Here is an 18,689-nt window from a genome sequence, read left to right as displayed (position 1 = left end):
TAACATGACATCCAGAAAAATTGCATAATATCGCATTCAGTCTCCATAATTCTTTCCCAAGTATCAGTACTGGCAACTCGGATGAAACAGAACAAATATGATAATTCCATTAGATGCATACAAGGCATGTGAGATGGGTTTAGACTATTGCCACTCAGAAAAGGGAAGTTGTTAGCTCCTTTACGTCTGCTACGACCTGGTTGTAATCTGCCTGCAACTTCTCTTGCACCTCTTGGACCAATTCCCCTTTGGTTGGCTTGGTTAGAACCAATACACAACATGTCGGCCTCTTGGTGACCCCGGCAACCACAAGATCTTGCAAATAAGTGGGGAAAAACTGAATATGAGGCATGAAGAAAAGGACAGCAGCAAAGCAGGAGATTTCCTATCTGTTTGAGCAGAATCAGAAATTCTACACCCCACCTTGTTCTATGAGTATTTGACCCATTACTGATCAGATCTGTAGTTAACCAGAAATCCTGGATCATGCCACACTTGCTTAGGTAATAAGACTTTAGAGACTCCTCGATCATGTAAGTCACAATGACCACATCTACCGCGAAGCAAACTCCTTACTATAAAACTAACCAGAACCTTAAAGCCATTTAAGTGTCTCTTTTAAAGAAGTCATGCAGGACTAGCAAGAGCGCCACCCATACAGAGAATGATAAGAATAAAATTTAGAGTGTGCAGTGATATATCATACAAAGAACTGTAGATAAACATATTATTGTCTAGGTAATCATTAACTGGAAGTGGGGCAAGTTATAACCACTGCCAAAGGAAACCATGTCAGCTACCAGTAGCTCAAAGAGATGTTTCAATATCTGGAAACCTCCGTTTTCATAATTTCAACCCTTCACCCACCTACTAATACAAACCAGTCATGCTAGAATATTTCAAATGAAGATGCACAGAAGTATAAGAACCAGAGAGTGCTTTTACAGGTACAGACAATATACAAGTGCTAGCATAAGAATCTTGCATTTTATCAGGCTAACTGTTAAAATGGTCAACATGCTTTTATTTTTAAAAGAAAGGTAACTATGATAATTCAATAAGTGTTGACACGGCATTAGGAAGTGAAGCACCACTCCAAAAAATAATTTATGTCAAGCAAAAAGACGAGCATTAGGCAACATGTGTTTTTTTTCACGATTGAAGCTTCCTAATAATCTGGCTTAACAAAAACAAAGAAAGGAAGATGATCCCAACAAACCTCCTTTGAAGGAACATAAATATAAGGAATATCAGCTTCCTCCAACAAGATGGGCACATGTGTAATCACATCAATAGGAGAAATGTTTCCAGCTATAACACACAATCTGCATCCAACAGATATAAATCAGTGTTAGCATATCTCAATCACAACTTATGTGCTAACAAAATTTAAATGAATTCTGTTTTCTGTGTACGGATGATAAAAAGGGAGAATAGGTGGTCATGCTTTTTGACATAATTAGAAGGTGATTGAAGAACCGCAGAGTAATAATTTAACAAGCAGTTTGCATCTTGTATTATGTAACTCTTTCTAGTAGAACTTAACTCAAGCATAGTCTGCACTCTCAGTTTTAATATAAATTAATAGTCAAGCAAATCCAGGGCATACTAGAAAAAACCCCAACAAGATGCTTCTTTCTGACATTGCTATATTAAATAATCATGCTGTAGAGTGGTTCCAACTGTGAGGTCTGGCAAGTGACAAGTAATAATATCAACCTGTGATTTAAAAAGGTACTTGGGCGTTGGCTTAAGCGCTCGGGCGACGCGATGCGAGGCCCAAGCACCTCGTTTAATGGCCAGGTGGTGCACTTCAAAGAGACGCCGCCAGAGTGGTTCCAACTGTGAGGTCAAGCAAGTGATAAGTAATAATTCCGACCAATGATTTAAAAAGGCACTCGGGCGCTCGCCTCCCCCGAGTGCCTCGTTTAATGGCCAAGCCTTAGCGCCGGGCGCTTCAAGCGAGTGCCCAATTTAAACAAGGGGACCGAACCTGATTTTTAAGTATGGTTCGGTCAACATTGCGTTAGTTGGTTCGATTGAACTAACTAACGCATGTATATCAACCTCCCCCTCATCGCGACTTCCCATAACCCTACACACAATTCCGTTGTCGACAGTTTTGCTGCCTCTCTCCGCTGCCGCTGTCGGTGCTCTCCGCTACCGTTGCCACTACCGCTGCCGCTATCGCTGCTCTCCGCTACCACTGCCGCTACTCTCAGTTAGCAGCCTCCTGCTCTCAGTCAACAGCCTCGGTCTCTTCCTCAGTCCTCATATCGGTCTCTACTCTTACTTCTCACATCGACTCAGTATACTGTTAACAATATTTTTTATTTATTAGATTAATAATATATTATTTCGATTTTAATACTGCTAATCTTTATTTATTTGAAATTATTGTTAAGGTTTCAGGATAAATGACAAGTGCACAAAGCAACTCAATAGATTCTTCAATAACATCAAATAGGATCTTGCATGGAAGTATAATTATCTAAAGGATCCTAATGCAGTTACTTGCATATTTTATGATAAGACTATTAGAGGTAGTATTTTTCATACAAAACAACATCTAGTAGGAAATTTCAAGAATGCAGCAGCCTGTAAGAAGTATCTAACTAAGGTAAAAGAAGAGCTGCTAGCTTATATGAATGAAAAGAATATATAAAAGAATGCACCTTATGGGAATTTATCAAAGGATAATGTTGAATATATTAAGGATGATGAAGAAGAAGATTATTCGATGAATGTCAACTCAAGTAAAAAAAAAAGTACACGACAGAAAAGGAAAAGAAGCTATGGTTACTAAGAAGAGTAAAAAGGGATCGATGGATCTATATATGTTTCAAGGATCACAGAAACAACAAGAGCAAGTAGAAGGCTCAAAATTAAAACAAACAAAAATAAGTGATGCTTGTGATAAAAAAACAAGAGGAATAACAATTCAGCACATTGCTCGCTTCTTCCATCAAGCTGGTCTTCCCCTTAGTACAACTCGTTTAGACAGTTTTAAGGAGATGATTGAAACTAGTGGATGATATGGTGTGAGATTAAAACCTCCAAGTTATTATGAGATACGAGGTTCATTGTTGAAAAAAGAGTTGGAATATACAAATGACTTACTAAAGGGCTATAAAGAATCATGGGTAACACATGATTGCTTTATTATGCCAAATGCTTGGACCGATAGGAGACGTAGGAGTATAATTAATTTTATGGTTAACTGTTCTTTACGGACCATATTTATGAAGTCAATAGATGCTTCATCTTTTGTGAAATCTAGAGGAAAGATATATGATTTGCTTGACAAGTAGAAGAAATTGGTGAACAAAATATCGTTCAAGTCATAATCGACAATGGAAGCAACTCTGCATTAGCTAGTAAAGTTCATCTTTTGATTTTTTTTTAAATTTTTTAATTACTTTATCTTCAATTAATTGGAAGATATATTAAACTCTTAAGTCTCATCATTTTTGTTATCATTTGTCTTAGGTCAATTACTTGAAACAAAAAGACAACACTTATATTAGACTCCATGTGTGACACATTATATTGATTTAATGTTGAAGGATATTAGAAAGATCCCTGACATCAAGAAAACTTTAGAAAAGGCAATCTTTGTTGTTGGATTTCTGAATAATTATGCTGGGGCTTTGAATATGATGAAAGAATTCATAGGTAACAAAGAATTGGTGAGATATGGTATCACCCGATTTGCTACTTCATTCTTAACATTACAGAGTGTGCATCATCAAAAACATAACCTGAGAAACATGTTTACCTTTGAGAAATGGGTGACAGACAAATGAGTAAAAGAATCAAAAGACAAAGACAAGAGGACCACTGATATCATCTTAATGACATCCTTTTGGAATTATGTAGTTTATATATTAAAGGTAATGGGCCCTCTTATTCGAGTCCTTCAATTAGTGGATAATGAAAATAAGCCTACAATGGGATATATTTACGAGGCTATGGATAGAGCAAAGAAGACAATTCAAAAGTCTTTTAATAAAAATAAAAAAAAAAATATAAGAAAATTTTTTACAATCATTGACGAAAGATAGAATTATCAGCTTCATCGTCCCTTATATGCAGCAGGATATTATTTGAACCTAGAATTCTTTTATAAGATCAAATCTTTTGGATTTGATGCAGAAGTTTTGAATGGCTTATATCAATGCATTGTAAGATTAGTTCCAAGCCTTAAGGTACAAGATAAGATTATTCGTGAATTATCTCTATATAAAAATGCCGATGGTCCTTTTGGAATTCCAATAGCACTTCGATCCAGGATAACTACATCCCTAGGTATTAATAATTTGATATAATAATTTGATATTATTACTAATAATAACATAAATTTTACGATTGAATAGTGGAGTCTATTTGGAAATTCCACCTCGAACTTACAGCAATTTGCTATCAAAATACTTAGTTTGATATGTAGTGTTGCTGATTGTGAACGAAACCGGAATATATTTGAGCATGTTAGGATTATTAAATATTTTTATTTTAATTAATTTATTTTTTTAGATAGATGTATTAATATATTTTTAAATTATATGACATGACAAATTCACTCAAAAAGAATAAATTGATTGGAACATCAACGATTACATAATCTTGTTTATATTAAGTATAATTAAGCTTTAAAGAATCGTCATGATTTATGAAATAAAATTAATCCAATCTCACTACAAGATATTGATGATTCAAATGAGTGGTTGGTGGGAGAAATAGGTGCCAACTTACAAAATGCCAAAAATGAACTTGTATTTGAAGATGATAGATTGATATGGGGAGATCAGTGATTTAAAAAGCGCTAGGCGCCAAAGTCCAAAAACGCCCGAGGCGCTAGGTGCTCGCCTAAGCGCTCGCCCGAGCAAAGCGAGATACTAAAATATAAAAATATATAATTTAATTAATAAATATAATTATTTAAATAAAAATATACTATTAAATTAAGAAAATCTAAAGTATAAAATCACAATATCATATTAACAAAAAGTCTCAAAATTCAAAACAATAAAATTTTACATCAAATCATTCATCATAATCAATATTATCGTCATTTTCACACAAATCATCTCCATTGAATTCGTCCTCTTCCTCTTGTCCTTCCTCTTCATCAAAATATGTTTCATTCTCTATGTCTTCAACAATAACAGGAGCCGAGCTTGATGCTTTTGCACTCATTTTTTTCTTTATCATCTGTCTTGTATATATTTATAATTCTCCAGCACCTGAAGCTCTTGTTACATCTCCTCATATCAATCTATCATCTTCAAATACAAGTTCGTCTTCGGCATCTTGCAAGTCGGCACTCATTTCTCCCACCAACCACTCATTTGAATCATCAATATCTTGTAATGAGATTGGATCAATTCTATTTTACAAATCATGACGCGCCTTCAAAGCTTAATTAAACAAAATCGCATAATCGTTGATGTTCTAACCGATTTCTTCTCTTTGAGTGAATCTGTCATGTCATATAATTTTAAAATATATTAATACATCTATCTAAATTAATTAATTAATTGAAACAAAAATATTTGGTGATCCTTACAGGCTCAAGGACACTCCAATTTCGCTCATAACTCGAAGCATTACATGTCAAACTAAGTACTTTGATAGCAAATTATTGCAAGTTTGGGGTGGAATTTTCAAAAACTCCACCATTTAGCTACAAAATTTATGCTATTATTAGCAATAACATAATAATATACTATAGATGAAATTAATTATATCAAATTATTAATACCTAGAGACGTAGTTGTCTTGGATCAAACTGTCATTGGAATTCTAAAAAAACTTTCAATATTTTTATATATAGATAATTCACGAATAATCTTATCTTGCACCTCAAGGCTTGGAACTAATCTTACAACACACTGATATAACCTATCCAAAAACTTCTGCATCAAACCCAACAGATTTAATCTTATAAAAGAATTCAAGGTTTAAATAATATCCTACTGCATGTAAGGGACGATGAAGTTGACAATTCCATCTTTCGTCAATGATTGTAAAATTTTTCTCATATTTTTCTTCATTTTCATTAAAAGACCTTTTAATTGTCTTCTTTACTTTATTCATAGCCTCATAAATATATCTTATTGTAGACTTATTTTCATTATCCACCAACCGAATGACTCAAACAAGAGGGCTCATTACCTTTAATTTATAAACTACATGATTCCAAAAAGATGACATTAAGATGATATTAGTAGCCCTCTTGGCTTTTGCTTTTTTTGCCCATTTACTTGTTACTCATTTCTCAAAGGTAAACATGTTTATCATATTATGTTTTTGACAATGCACACTCTATAATGTCAAGAATGAAGTAACAAATCGGGTGACACCGTATCTCACTAATTCTTTGTTGCCTGTGAATTATCTCATCATATTCAAAGCTCCAATATGATTATAAAAAAATCCAACAACAAAAATTGCATTCTATGGTTTTCTTGATGTCTGAGATTTTTCTAATATCCTCCAACATTAAATCAATACAATATGCTACACATGGAGTCTAATATAAGTGTTGTCTTTTTATTGAAAGCAATTTACCTGAGACAAAGGATAACAAAAGACTTAAGGGTTTAACACATTTAATTAAAAATAAAAATAATTAAAAAAATCAAAAATCAAAAAAATCAAAAGATAAATATTATCAGCTAATACATAGTTCTTCCATTATCGGTTATGATTTGAATAACATTTTATTCTCTAATTTCTTCCACGAACTTGTCAAGTAAATCATATATCTTGTCTCCAGATTTTACAAAAAATGAAGCATCTATTGACTTTACAAACATAGTCCCTAAAGAACACTTAATCATAAAATTAATTATACTCATACGTCTCCTGTCAATCTAAGAATCTGACATAATAGAGCAATCATAAGTTGCCTATGATTCTTTATAACCCTTTAGTAAGTCATTTGTATAATTCAACTTTTTTTGCAGTAATGAAACTCGCATCTCATAATAACTTGGAGGTTTTAATCCCGCACCATATCTTCCAATAACTTTAATTATTTCCTTAAAACTATCTAAACGAATTGTACTAAGGGGAAAACCAGCCTAATAGAAGATATGCTAAATTGTTCTTCCTCTTAATTTTTTTATCACAAGCATCACTTATATTTGTTTGTCTAAATTTTGAGTCTCCTGCTTGCCCTTGTTGCTTCTGTGATCTTTGAAACATATATAGATCCATCGGTCCTTTTGTACCCTTCTTAGTACTCATAAATTCTTTCCCTTTTGTGTCATATACTTTTTTCCCATTTAGGTTAATACTTATAAAATAATCCTCTTCATCTCTAAGATGTTCAACATTATCTTCTGGTGAATTCCCGTAAGATTCATTCTTTTGCATCTTATTTTCATTCATATAACTCAACAACTCTTCTTTTACCTCAGGTGGACACTTTTTGCAAGCTGTTGCATTCTTGAAATTTCTTACTAAATGTTGTTTTGCACAAAAAATACTATCTCTAGTAGTCTTATTGCAGAACATGCAAGTCACTATATTAGGATATTTTGGATCCTTTAGATAATTATACTTCCATGTAGGATCTTTTTTTTATGTTATTGGAGAATATAGTGAGTTGCTATATACACTTGTCATTTATCCTAAAACCTAACAATAATTTCAAATAAATAAAAATTAACAGTATTAAAATCAAAATAATATATTATTAATCTAATAAATAAAAATACTGTTACTAGTATACAGTTAGTAGTATACTATTAATATACTATTAACAGTATACTATCGAAGTGAGAAGAGTGTAAGGGAAGACCGAGGGTGCTGATTGAGATTAGCGGCAATGGTAGCAATGAGCAGCGGTAGCGGGAGCGACGACAATGGCAGCGGTAGCAGCGAGCAACGGCAACGGGAGGAGCGATGAGCTATCACAGACTTAGCTGGAATTGCCTAAGTCGTGAGGCACCCTTGCGGCCAAGACGCAAATTTAGCTTGAGTTGCCTAAGTCACGACGCACCCTTGCGCCAACTTCTCGGACTTAGCCGGGATTGCCTAAGTCTTGAGGCGTCCTTGCGACATATGCGTCCGCAAAGGTTCAGCCTAGTTGCAACCTCGTACAAATCCCGAAGGACCTATAAAACAGAAAGTTGATTAGATTGAAAACGAGCGATGGACAAGTCCCGACGTCTCGCAAAGAGGGAAGCTTTACAAGAAATTCAGCAAGCACCTTGTGTGCACAAGAGAAAAGAGAGAGAGGAGGAAAACAAGGACTTTAGAAGGTAGAACGAACAGTTGTAAGTCCACAAACAAATGCTCACCGGATGTCGGGCGCGAAGGCAAGTTCCCGTCAAGAAAATTGCGAACTTGTGAAGATTGTTCAACGCCTGACAATATACCAAAGCCCCATCCAACCCTGTGCCACACGGGGGGTTCCAAGGTGCTGAGATGGCTGACATTTCGCGCGCTGCAGCAAGCTACAGAAAACAGCTTGTGGCATGCGAAAACGAAGCCATTTTGGGGCTTTTTGGCCTGGCGCGGTGAGCGATTGCACTGTGCACTGCAACCTGTTCGAAATATATTTTTACAAACAAAAACACACAAAACCAAGGCAAAACAGGTTGTCATGTCTCTGTTCAAGCATGTAAAAGCAACGAACGGTTCGTTAAACGAAGTTATTGTGAGTGCACAACGACTGTTCGTGACATTCTCCCCCATTTAAACTGTCGACGCCCTCGTCGACACTTGTTGGTAGTTGTTGATGATTGCTTCTTCATGTCGTAGGGCATCTTCGGGCTCCCAACTGGCTTCAGTTCGGGAAAGCTTTCGCCACTTCACCAAGTACTCGGTCTGCTCAGCTCCATTAGGTAGCTTTATCTTGCGATCCGCCAGAATGGTTTCAACTTGCTTCTCGTAGGAGGCTCTGGTGGGGGGTAGCCGAGTTGGAACACTTCGGGAAGCATCTTGCGGATCTGAGTGGTAGGCTTTCAAGTTGCCGGCGTGAAAAACATTATGAATTTTGAGCCATGCCGGCAACTGCAACCTGTAAAAGACGTTGCCCACCCTACTGATAATTGAGAAGGGCCCTTCATACTTGTGCGCCAATCCTTTGTGTACTTTGTTCATAAAGAATTGGAGTGATGCTGGTTGGAGCTTCACCAACACCAAATCGCCGACTTTGAACTCTTGCGGTCGCCTTCCCAAGTCGGCCCACTTCTTCATCTTTTTGGCCACCTTCTCCAAGTAAGCCCGCGCAATATCTGCATTTCGGTGCCATTCTTTGGCAAAGTGATATGCTGATGGACTATTCCCAGTGTATTCGATAGCCAGGGTGTGAGGAGTCGACGGTTGTTGTCCTATAATGATCTTGAAGGGGCTCTTGTTGGACGTAGAGCTCCGCTGCAAGTTGTAGGAGAATTGGGCTATGTCCAATAGCTTCACCCAATCTCGCTGGTTGGCACTCACGTAGTGCCGAAGATATTGCTCCAGGAGCGAGTTTATCCTTTCGATTTGGCCATCTGTCTGGGGGTGGAGGCTTATGGAGAAGTATAACTTAGATCCTAACAATTTGAATAGCTCGGTCCAGAATCGTCCCAGGAACCGAGCGTCTTGATCACTGATAATATTGTGCGGGACTCCCCAATACTTCACCACATTCTTCATCATCAGCTTGGTCGCCTCCTCTGCTGAACAGTGTAGGGGCGCAGCAATGAAAGTTGCAAACTTTGAAAATCGATCGACCACTACGAGTATCGATCCCAGTCCCCCTACTGTCGGCAAGCTTGATATGAAGTCCAAGGAAATGCTCTCCCACGGCTTTTCTGGTATGGGCAACGGCTCCAAAAGCCCCACCGGCTTCCGCTGCTCCACCTTGTCTTGTTGGCAAGTGAGGCACGTTCGAACATACTCCTCCACATCAGTCCCCATCTTCGGCCAATAAGAGGCCCTCTTCACGAGAGCCAAGGTTCTATGAATGTCCGGATGTCCAGCCCAAAGGGAATCGTAATACTCTCTCAAGAGTTCACGCCTCAAATTGTCCACTCGAGGAACATAAACTCTATTCCCTTTTGTGTAAACGAGTCCCTCCTGGACCCAAAATTGTCGTGCCTTGCCTTCTTTGATGAGTTACATCAGGGTTACTGCCTGGGGATCACTATACAATCCATCCCTGATCCTGGAAAGGAAGTTGGACTATAACTGACTTACTTGGCCTCTGCCCTCCAATTATATGGCGTTCACTCGCTCCACCTTCCGGCTCAATGCATCGGCCACGACATTTGCTTTTCCGGGCTTGTACTTCATTGTCATATCAAACTCAGCCAGGAAGTCCTGCCATCGTGCTTGCTATGGGGAGAGTTTCTTCTAAGTTTGGAAATAGCTCAAAGCGATGTTGTCTGTCCTCAACACAAATCGCGATCCAAGAAGTTAGTGTTGCCAAACTCGTAAACAGTGGACCACCGCTATCATCTCCTTCTCGTGCACCGGATACCGCCGCTCGATCTCGTTGAGCTTGCGGCTCTCGTAGGCCACCGGATGACCCTCCTGCATGAGTACTCCCCCTATAACGAAGTCTGAAGCATCTGTATGGACTTCGAAGGGCTCCCCATAGTCTGACAATTTGAGCACCGGTTCTTCCAACACAGGAACCTTCAGATATAGGAATGCAGCTTCACATTTGTCAGACCACCTCCAAGGCTGCTCCTTCAATAACTCCGTCAGTGGAGTTGCACGCTTCAAATACCCTGCTATGAAGCGTCGATAGCAGTTGACGAAACCAAGGAAGGATCTCAACTCTGGCACATTCTTTAGAGTTTGCCATTCCGCAACAGCTTGCACCTTCGATTTGTCCATCCGAATGGAGCCATCACCGATTCGATGCCCCATGAATAAGATCTCCGTTTGAGTAAAGTAGCACTTCTCCCTTTTCACGAACAAAGTATTCTCCCTGAGAACCTTGAAAATTGTTCAAATATGAACCAACTATTCAAAGAGTATTTGGATACTTGTTCTTCACTGTCAGCGGTGGTCCGCGATGAGTGGGATGGGATACTTGGATACCATCCAAGTATTTGGATACCAGTACCCCGACCGGAGGTCGAGACTTAGCTTTGCCCAATTGATCGAACAAGTCCGCGATGAGTGGGATGGGATACTTATTCTTCACTGTCACTTTATTGAGGGCTCGATAATCGACGCATAGTTGAAGGCTCCCATCTTGTTTCTTTTAAAAGAGAATTGGAGCTCCGAATGGTGCTTTAGAACTGCGGATGAGACCACCACTTAGCAGTTCACCTAACTGCTTTCTGAGCTTTGCCAACTCTGGAGGCTTCACTCCTGGCTCCAGCTCGATGTGATGATCTACGCCTCTGCGTGGCGGCAGAGTCGTCGGCAACTCGGGTGGCATAACATCTGTGAACTCCTTTAGGACGTTCGCCACCATAACAGGTTCATGAATGGCCTTCTCGTCGAGTGGCTCTAGCTTCATAACAGCCACGAATGTTAATTCGTCTTTTCGTGCCCCATTCTTCAGTTGTAATGTTGATATCTGTTAGGGTTCCCTGATTCTTCTCTGAGAGACGGGAACCACATAGGGGTCGTCACCTCCCATCATGCATAGGGAGTTTAGGAACAGCATTGGCACCAACTTCGCCGCGTGCATGAATTCCATTCCAAGAATCACTTGGAAGTCGTCCAATGGCACTGCCATCATGTTTGTGCTTCCGCTCCATGTTCCGATCTTGATGGGAATTCCCTTTACCAACCCGGAGATTTGCTTGGCCTCCGAGTTCACCGCCTTCATTCGACTTGGGTTTTTCTCCAAGATCAGCCCAAGTCGCTGTGCTTCTCGATCGGCAATAAAGTTGTGGGTAGCGCCCGTGTCCACTATTACACGAGTCGTTTGGCCATTGAGCTTAATGTCTACGTACATCAGCTCATTACTTCCTGCTTTTTGCGGCCTTGTCTTCATGTACTCCCCCACTTGACCCTGCATAGCGTTCAACAAACGCATTGCCCCTATCCGGGGTCCTTGCGACTCCTCATCGTCGCTGTTGGATTCTGAACTACTCGAACTAAGAGCAACAATCTTGCCCTTGTCCGATTTGGGGGGATGGATAGAAGCTGTTAAGGCATTAAGTGCTTATTTTCGTATAGGTCCCGAAGGACTTGTAAAACAGAAAGTTGATTAGATTGAAAACGAGCGACGGACAAGTCCCGACGTCTCGCAAAGAGGGAAGCTTTACAAGCAATTCAGCAAGCACCTTGTGTGCACAAGAGAAAAGAGAGAGAGGAGGAAAACAAGGACTTTAGAAGGCAGAACGAACAGTTGCAAGTCCACAAACAACTGCTCACCGGGTGTCGGGCGCGAAGGCAAGTTCCCGTCAAGAAAACGTGCGAACTTGTGAAGATTGTTCAACGCCTGACAATATACCAAAGCTCCATCCAGCCCTGTGCCACCCGGGGGGTTCCAGGGTGCTGAGATGGCTGACATTTCGCGCGCTGCAGCGGGCTGCAGAAAGCAGCCCGCGACATGCGAAAACTGAGCCATTTTGGGGCTTTTTGGCCCGGCACGATGAGCGGTCACACTATGCACTACAACCTATTCGAACATGTATTTTTACAAGCAAAAACACATAAAACCAAGACAAAACAAACTGCCATGTCTCTGTTCAAGCATGCAAAAGCGACGAACGGTTCGTTGAACGAAGTTGTTACGAGTGCGCGACGACCGTTCATGACAGAGCAGCGAAGGGGAAATAGTGGCAGCGATAGCAGCGAGCAGCGGCAGCAGCAACGGGAGCGAGAGCGACGAGCGACAACAGTGGCAACGATAGCGGTAGCAACGAGTAGCAACAGCGGTAGCGACGATAGCAGTGATCAGCGGGAGCGAGAGTGGGGAGCGACGACAATGGCAGTGACAGCGGGAGCGGGAGCGACGAGTGGCGACAGTGGCAACGGCAGCGGTAGCAACGAGCAAGGTTAGGGTTGGGGAAGTCACAAGAGGAAGGCTGATATCGGTGCTTTAGTTTGTTCGATTAAACCGACTAAAGCACCGAAGACCGAACCAGACCTAAAACGCTGGTTCGATCGCTTGGTTGAACATGGGCGCTCCCTCGAAGCGCCCGATGTCTGGGCTTGAGCGAGCGCGCAGGCGACGCCTCTTTAAAGCGCGCCGCCTAGAAATGAAGCGAGGCGCTAGGGCCTCACCTCGCCCGAGCGCCTAGGCAAGCACCCGAGCGCCTATTGAAATCACTGGGAGAGATGTGGCAAGAGCTTCACGTGTTGAAAAATTACAATCATATACACGACAGATGACGAGAAGAAAAATGAGTGCAATAGCATTAAGCTCAGCTTTTGCTATTGTTGAAGATAGAGAGAATAAAACATATTTTGATAAAGAGAAAGGACAAGAAGATGAGGACGAACTCAATGAAAATGATTTGTTTGAAAATGATGATAATGTTGATTTACGATAAATGACTTTGATGTAAAACTTTATTGTTTTGAATTTTAAGACTTTTGTTAATGTGCCATTGTGACTTTGTACTTTAGATTTTGTTAATTTAATATGATATTTTTATTTAAATTATTATTTATTAATTATATTATAATTTTTATATTTTAATATTTTAGAGCGTTTCGTTTCGCTCGGGTGAGCACTTGGGCAAACGCTTAGCACCTCGGGCGTTTTGAGATCTTGGTGCCTAGTGCTTTTTAAATCACTGATTCCGACAAACATAAACAACAATCTTTGGTAAGAAAATATATCTTTGGCATCTAAGATATCCTAGACAAACTCATGGGATCAAGCAGCAATTGACAATCAAAGCAACCAGTGATAAGCAATAGTTCCTCTGAGTAATGACTTTAAGGAGCCAATCTCTCTCAATAGACCCATAGATGGAATTGAAGTGTGAAAGTTATGGAGAATACTATATATAAGATACATTACTCTCATGAAAAATAATTCAAAATTGAGATGTCATTATCTAAATCTAGAAAAAATGTCAGACTAGAGATTTCTTGTAGATGGATCACCATTGAGCTGATAGGAAAATGCTATTTCAACTATAACTTTAACAGGTTTAATGTTCACTAACTTTTTCTCACATTGCTTAATAGTTGTTTACAAGCATCTATGAACATATTTGAATCCTTCCTCTATTTTACTATTACAAAGCATAATAAATACTATAAGAACACAACAATCAGTGGATCTTTTGGCAAAAAAAAGAAAAGGTGATAGAAGCATTTTTAAAAGACAGTTGTAATAGCTCATCATTATGGAAAATAGGAGGAGAAGAAAACAGGAAACAAAGAAGAAAAAATGGAGAGGAATTAATTGATTGGTGCAGATAAATATCTGGCAAGAGTTAAGAGTCATGATGTAGTATCTTAAGTAAGTTTTGTTTAAAACTTCTTCATGTCATCCTGCATATGAAGCTTAGTTAATCTTCATGATAGTATTTTGGAAGAAAAGAACAAAAGAAATGAGAAAACACTAAAAGAGATCAAACTAAAGCTTCTTTACAACAACATCATAGACAAAGGTGTTGTACTAAGAAGCACAAACATGGTGGTTTGAGTGGCATACCATCTCTAACACTGACACGGCCGAACACTTGTTAGACACGTGTCTAGTCGTGTCCGTTTTTTAAAAAAAATTTATTCAATTGGATACAACATTCATGTGTAGGTTTTCTTACCTTTAACAAATGGATCATCAACGTTAAATACCACCTTCGTCCTGACCCGACCAAACCTTTCTTCCTCACCGACGAAGCCTTTGCCCCCACCCCACCTATGGAAGAGGCAAGCTCTGCTTCGACTCCTAAGCAAACCGAAGATTTCACAGTGAAACAAACCCTTCTTCCTCAACGACGTGAAGTCCAATGCCCCAAGCGCTCCACCTGTGACCCGATGGCTGTCGCGTCTTCTCAGGCCCTCCACCTTGAGTGCCCCTCTGTTGTCGCAAGCTATCATCGCACTATTGGGCCCTCCGCCCCGAGCGCCCCTCTACCATTGGGTGTCGTCGGGCCCTTCGCCCAAGCGCCCCACCTGCAACCTAATGACCATCATACACTCTTGAGCTCTCCACCCCAAGCACCGCTCTGTCGTCGTACGTTGTCGGGCCCTCCACCTCAAGCACCCCATCTGCGTCCACCATTACCTAACGGTCGTCGCACACCCTCAGCGACTTCACCAGCATCCGACAAAGCTTCTTCCTCAGCACGTCACAAGGTCTTTTACTGCTTCTGATTAAATTGTTAACATATTATTAACTTTTTTATTTTTTTAACCTGGTTTTTTATTGATTAAATTGTTCTAATAATTTGTGTAAACTATATTATATATATATATATATATATATATATATAACAATTCCTAGTCTATTTTGTTAAAGTGCACATTATTAAGTCTATAAAATTTAAATATAAATACTATAAAACTCATGCTAATCAAATTATATATATATATATATATATATATATATATATATATGTATGTATATATGTATATATATGTATATATATATATGTATATATATATATATACACACACGTGTCCTTGCCGTGTGCATATCCTGTTTTTCAAAGATTGACGTGTCGCCGTATCATTATCGTGTCCGTTCCCGTGTCCATGTCCATGCTTCTTAAGACTATTGGAGGCAAGAACACAAGTCTCTTAGTGTTAGTTTCAGCCAATTACAGTTTCAATTGTTTCAGAGTCGGATGGAAAGTTCATTGTAAACAGTTGTGCAAAGGATGCAATTCTCCTGCCAACTAGAGATGCATTGTTAAGAGAAAAATATATTAGGGAAATATCATACCCTTTATGACCACGGCGGACACTCTTTACTACTTCCTTCAGTCCCCGTTTCAAGCTCTTGGCCTCCGCAGCTGGCAATTTAAACGAAAAGATAAGATGTTGGCATACAATTCGGTATGAAAAGAAATTAAGAGAAAGAACGGAGCACGTCATGATCAAGCTAGATTTTAGTGGTAAAAATAAGGATTCCATAACAGACAATTCCATATCCTCTTGAACAGTCCAAAATAGCAAATAACTAAAGCAACTCACGTTTAAAATAGAAATCGAAAAAGAGGAAAAAACCAAAAGAAAAAAAGATCATCTAGAGATACGAGACCGCATTGTTTTTCTCTTCCTCGAAGAATGTACAAAGGAATAAAGGGAGAAAAAGATCAACGATAATGAAAGGTACCATTTTTCAGACCGAATACATCTAAATCCCCAGGGAACTCAAACACACCAGAAGCAAAAGAACCATCTTTGTCGATCACAAAAGAGCCTTGCAAACACGTTGGAAGAATTAAAGCAGAATAGAAGGTAATTCGGTTCGATACCTCGTCGGACGAGCTTAGGGTGCGCTTGCAGAGATTCTTGCCGGCCAGGGGCTTGGCGATGGGTGCGACGGCCATCGGCTTCTTCCTCTCCACGGATTTCTTATTCTCGCTGTCGCTGCCCATACCTCGTCTCTCTCGTCACGAGGGAAGGGTTTGCTCGGCGGCCGCGATTTGCGAGAGGAAGGGCACGCGTACGGAGGCGGAGGAGGTGGAGCAGCGTTGCTTTGGGGGGAGCGCACGGGGAGGGATGGGCCTCGAGGTTCTGGTAATTGGCAAGGGTTTTAGTTGGGTGTGTTATGTTGTGGTTCCAGCGACTGGAACATGATCCGAACCCGATATGTCAATGTCTTGGGTCCGAATTGGAAACCTGGATCCGACACAGATATTATATCCGCCTCTAATTGGAAATTTAGCATTACATGCAATATGAAAAGAAAGATTCTATCACTGACTAAAACGAGCACAGAAAAAAAGCAGCTCATCAATCTCCTTGCCATGCCAAAGGATGGTAAGCTTGTTTAAACGAGCCCAACTCGTGTGCCGGATTGTTTAAGGAGGTCACGTTGTTATACCAAGGACATCAATCGAAGTTGGCGGTGGATTTCCATGTGTATCTTACTGACTCCTTATTGGACACTCACCTTTAATCCACCAAAACTAGTATTTGACTTCCCAATTTAGCGCAGAGCCATCTCGAACGAAGGAGCAACCAGAAGTTGGAGCACATAAAAGCCAAACAGCCTGTTAAGTTTCACATTCCAACATATCAGCATGGAACAAATCTTAGAATGACCTTTAGATTTAACTAGAAAAGTTAAGCTTTTACTAGGAGTGTTCATTAGACGAGCCAATAATTTATAAAATATCAAAATAGGGTGGGTGACATCGATCGAAATAAATATAATTTTTTTTTTTAAATTAATCATGATGATGCGATGACATAAAAACATGAAGAGACGAGGTGTTAATGTATCATCTCCTTCGTTAAGTCACTTGTGCACAAGTCATTCATCAAAATAATAATACTGAAGTGCTAACCTTATCCTAACTTCACTTCCAAACTGCTTTTTAAAATGTAATAATAAACAAGTTGGTGATACTGAGCCTCTATATAGAAAACATGATTAGTACTTAATATCAAAATAATAGTGAGGAGGAGACGGTCAAAGAGTTTCGGACAAAATACTAAAATACCTCAATTATCATGAAATTGAAATCTTGTGTATTCTTATTCTTGCTTGATCTGTATCATAATCCTCATAACCTTACTAGAACTGAGTTCCATCAATTTTTTTACTCAAACATATAATACTTGACTAGGCCCTTTAACCAAATCCTAATATGATTGGAAAACCTGCTTTTACCTGATTGGAAATCCTAACATGAACATCTCACAATAGGCATCTGGCATAATAATAGAAAATAATTTCATTCATAAATTCTTGTTCGATATATCTAATACTATAAAAAAAATTAGTACTACTGTTGTCCAATAATAAAGTAACTAAAATAAAACTGTCCTAATGGCACGCTACTTAACGATAGAGAAATAAAAATGTGTCCTATTGGTTGCTCCAAAAATATTAATATTAAATAATTTGCCAAGTAGTAAGCTCATAAAAATCAAAATCAATATACAGTCTCCGGTACAAACTATAACTATCGTAACAACATAAAAGCAACACACAATCACACAATAAAAATATGCGTATCAAACAATGAACAACAATATATGTCTATGGCATAGGTTAGACATTTGATAGTGTGTTCTCTTAAGAATAGACGCAGAGGTATGATTTTGTAACTTCAGATAAAGTGGTGAGTATCGGAAACTCAATCTAGTGGATATTGCTTGGGCTAAAACTTTATATGTGACATAACTACATGGAGATCTCACATCGTATTAATCTAATTAGACCACTCATCTGCCAATCAATCATATGGCATAAATGCATTAATAGAGATGAACACAGAGGTACTTTGTAAAAAAACATTTTTTTCTCGTTCATTTTTTTTTTATATAAAGGAGGATACATATAGACTTATTACAAGTTATACAATTAAGAAAATTAATTTTATATGAATTTTTAATTATTTTATTCTAACCTATTTCCTATTATAGTCTTCGTAATATAGGCTGATTGTTTCCTATATTTGGTTTTGATTGTGTGGCCTAAAATAGGCAATAGAACCATTAATTATGAGATTTTTTTCACATTCAAATTCTTTTCATCATGAGATTTTTCACTCCACCCTCAAGCAAGCTTAAAGATGTTAATCATTTTCAGTTTGCTAATTAGATGCTCATAAGAAGATCTTTAAAGCCCTTGGTAAGAA

General features: G+C 38.9%; 1 protein-coding gene across 1 annotated transcript; it reads right to left on the bottom strand.

Annotated features, from left to right (window-relative positions):
- Positions 1 to 10: 10 nt before the first annotated feature.
- LOC103998370 (H/ACA ribonucleoprotein complex subunit 2-like protein) lies at positions 11 to 16,605 on the bottom strand. The gene is given in 6 exon segments (XM_065083504.1): positions 11 to 315; position 857; positions 1,220 to 1,325; positions 15,818 to 15,887; positions 16,353 to 16,370; positions 16,373 to 16,605. Coding segments are annotated over 6 exon segments (459 nt in total). The 5' UTR covers positions 16,476 to 16,605; the 3' UTR covers positions 11 to 154.
- Between the last annotated feature and the right edge of the window lie 2,084 nt (positions 16,606 to 18,689).

The sequence above is a fragment of the Musa acuminata genome, chromosome BXJ1-9, assembly GCF_036884655.1.
Source record: "Musa acuminata AAA Group cultivar baxijiao chromosome BXJ1-9, Cavendish_Baxijiao_AAA, whole genome shotgun sequence".
In the NCBI taxonomy this organism is placed as follows: domain Eukaryota; kingdom Viridiplantae; phylum Streptophyta; class Magnoliopsida; order Zingiberales; family Musaceae; genus Musa; species Musa acuminata.
The sequence above is the reverse complement of the archived record's forward strand: the minus strand, read 5'-3'. Positions and strand labels throughout refer to the sequence as shown.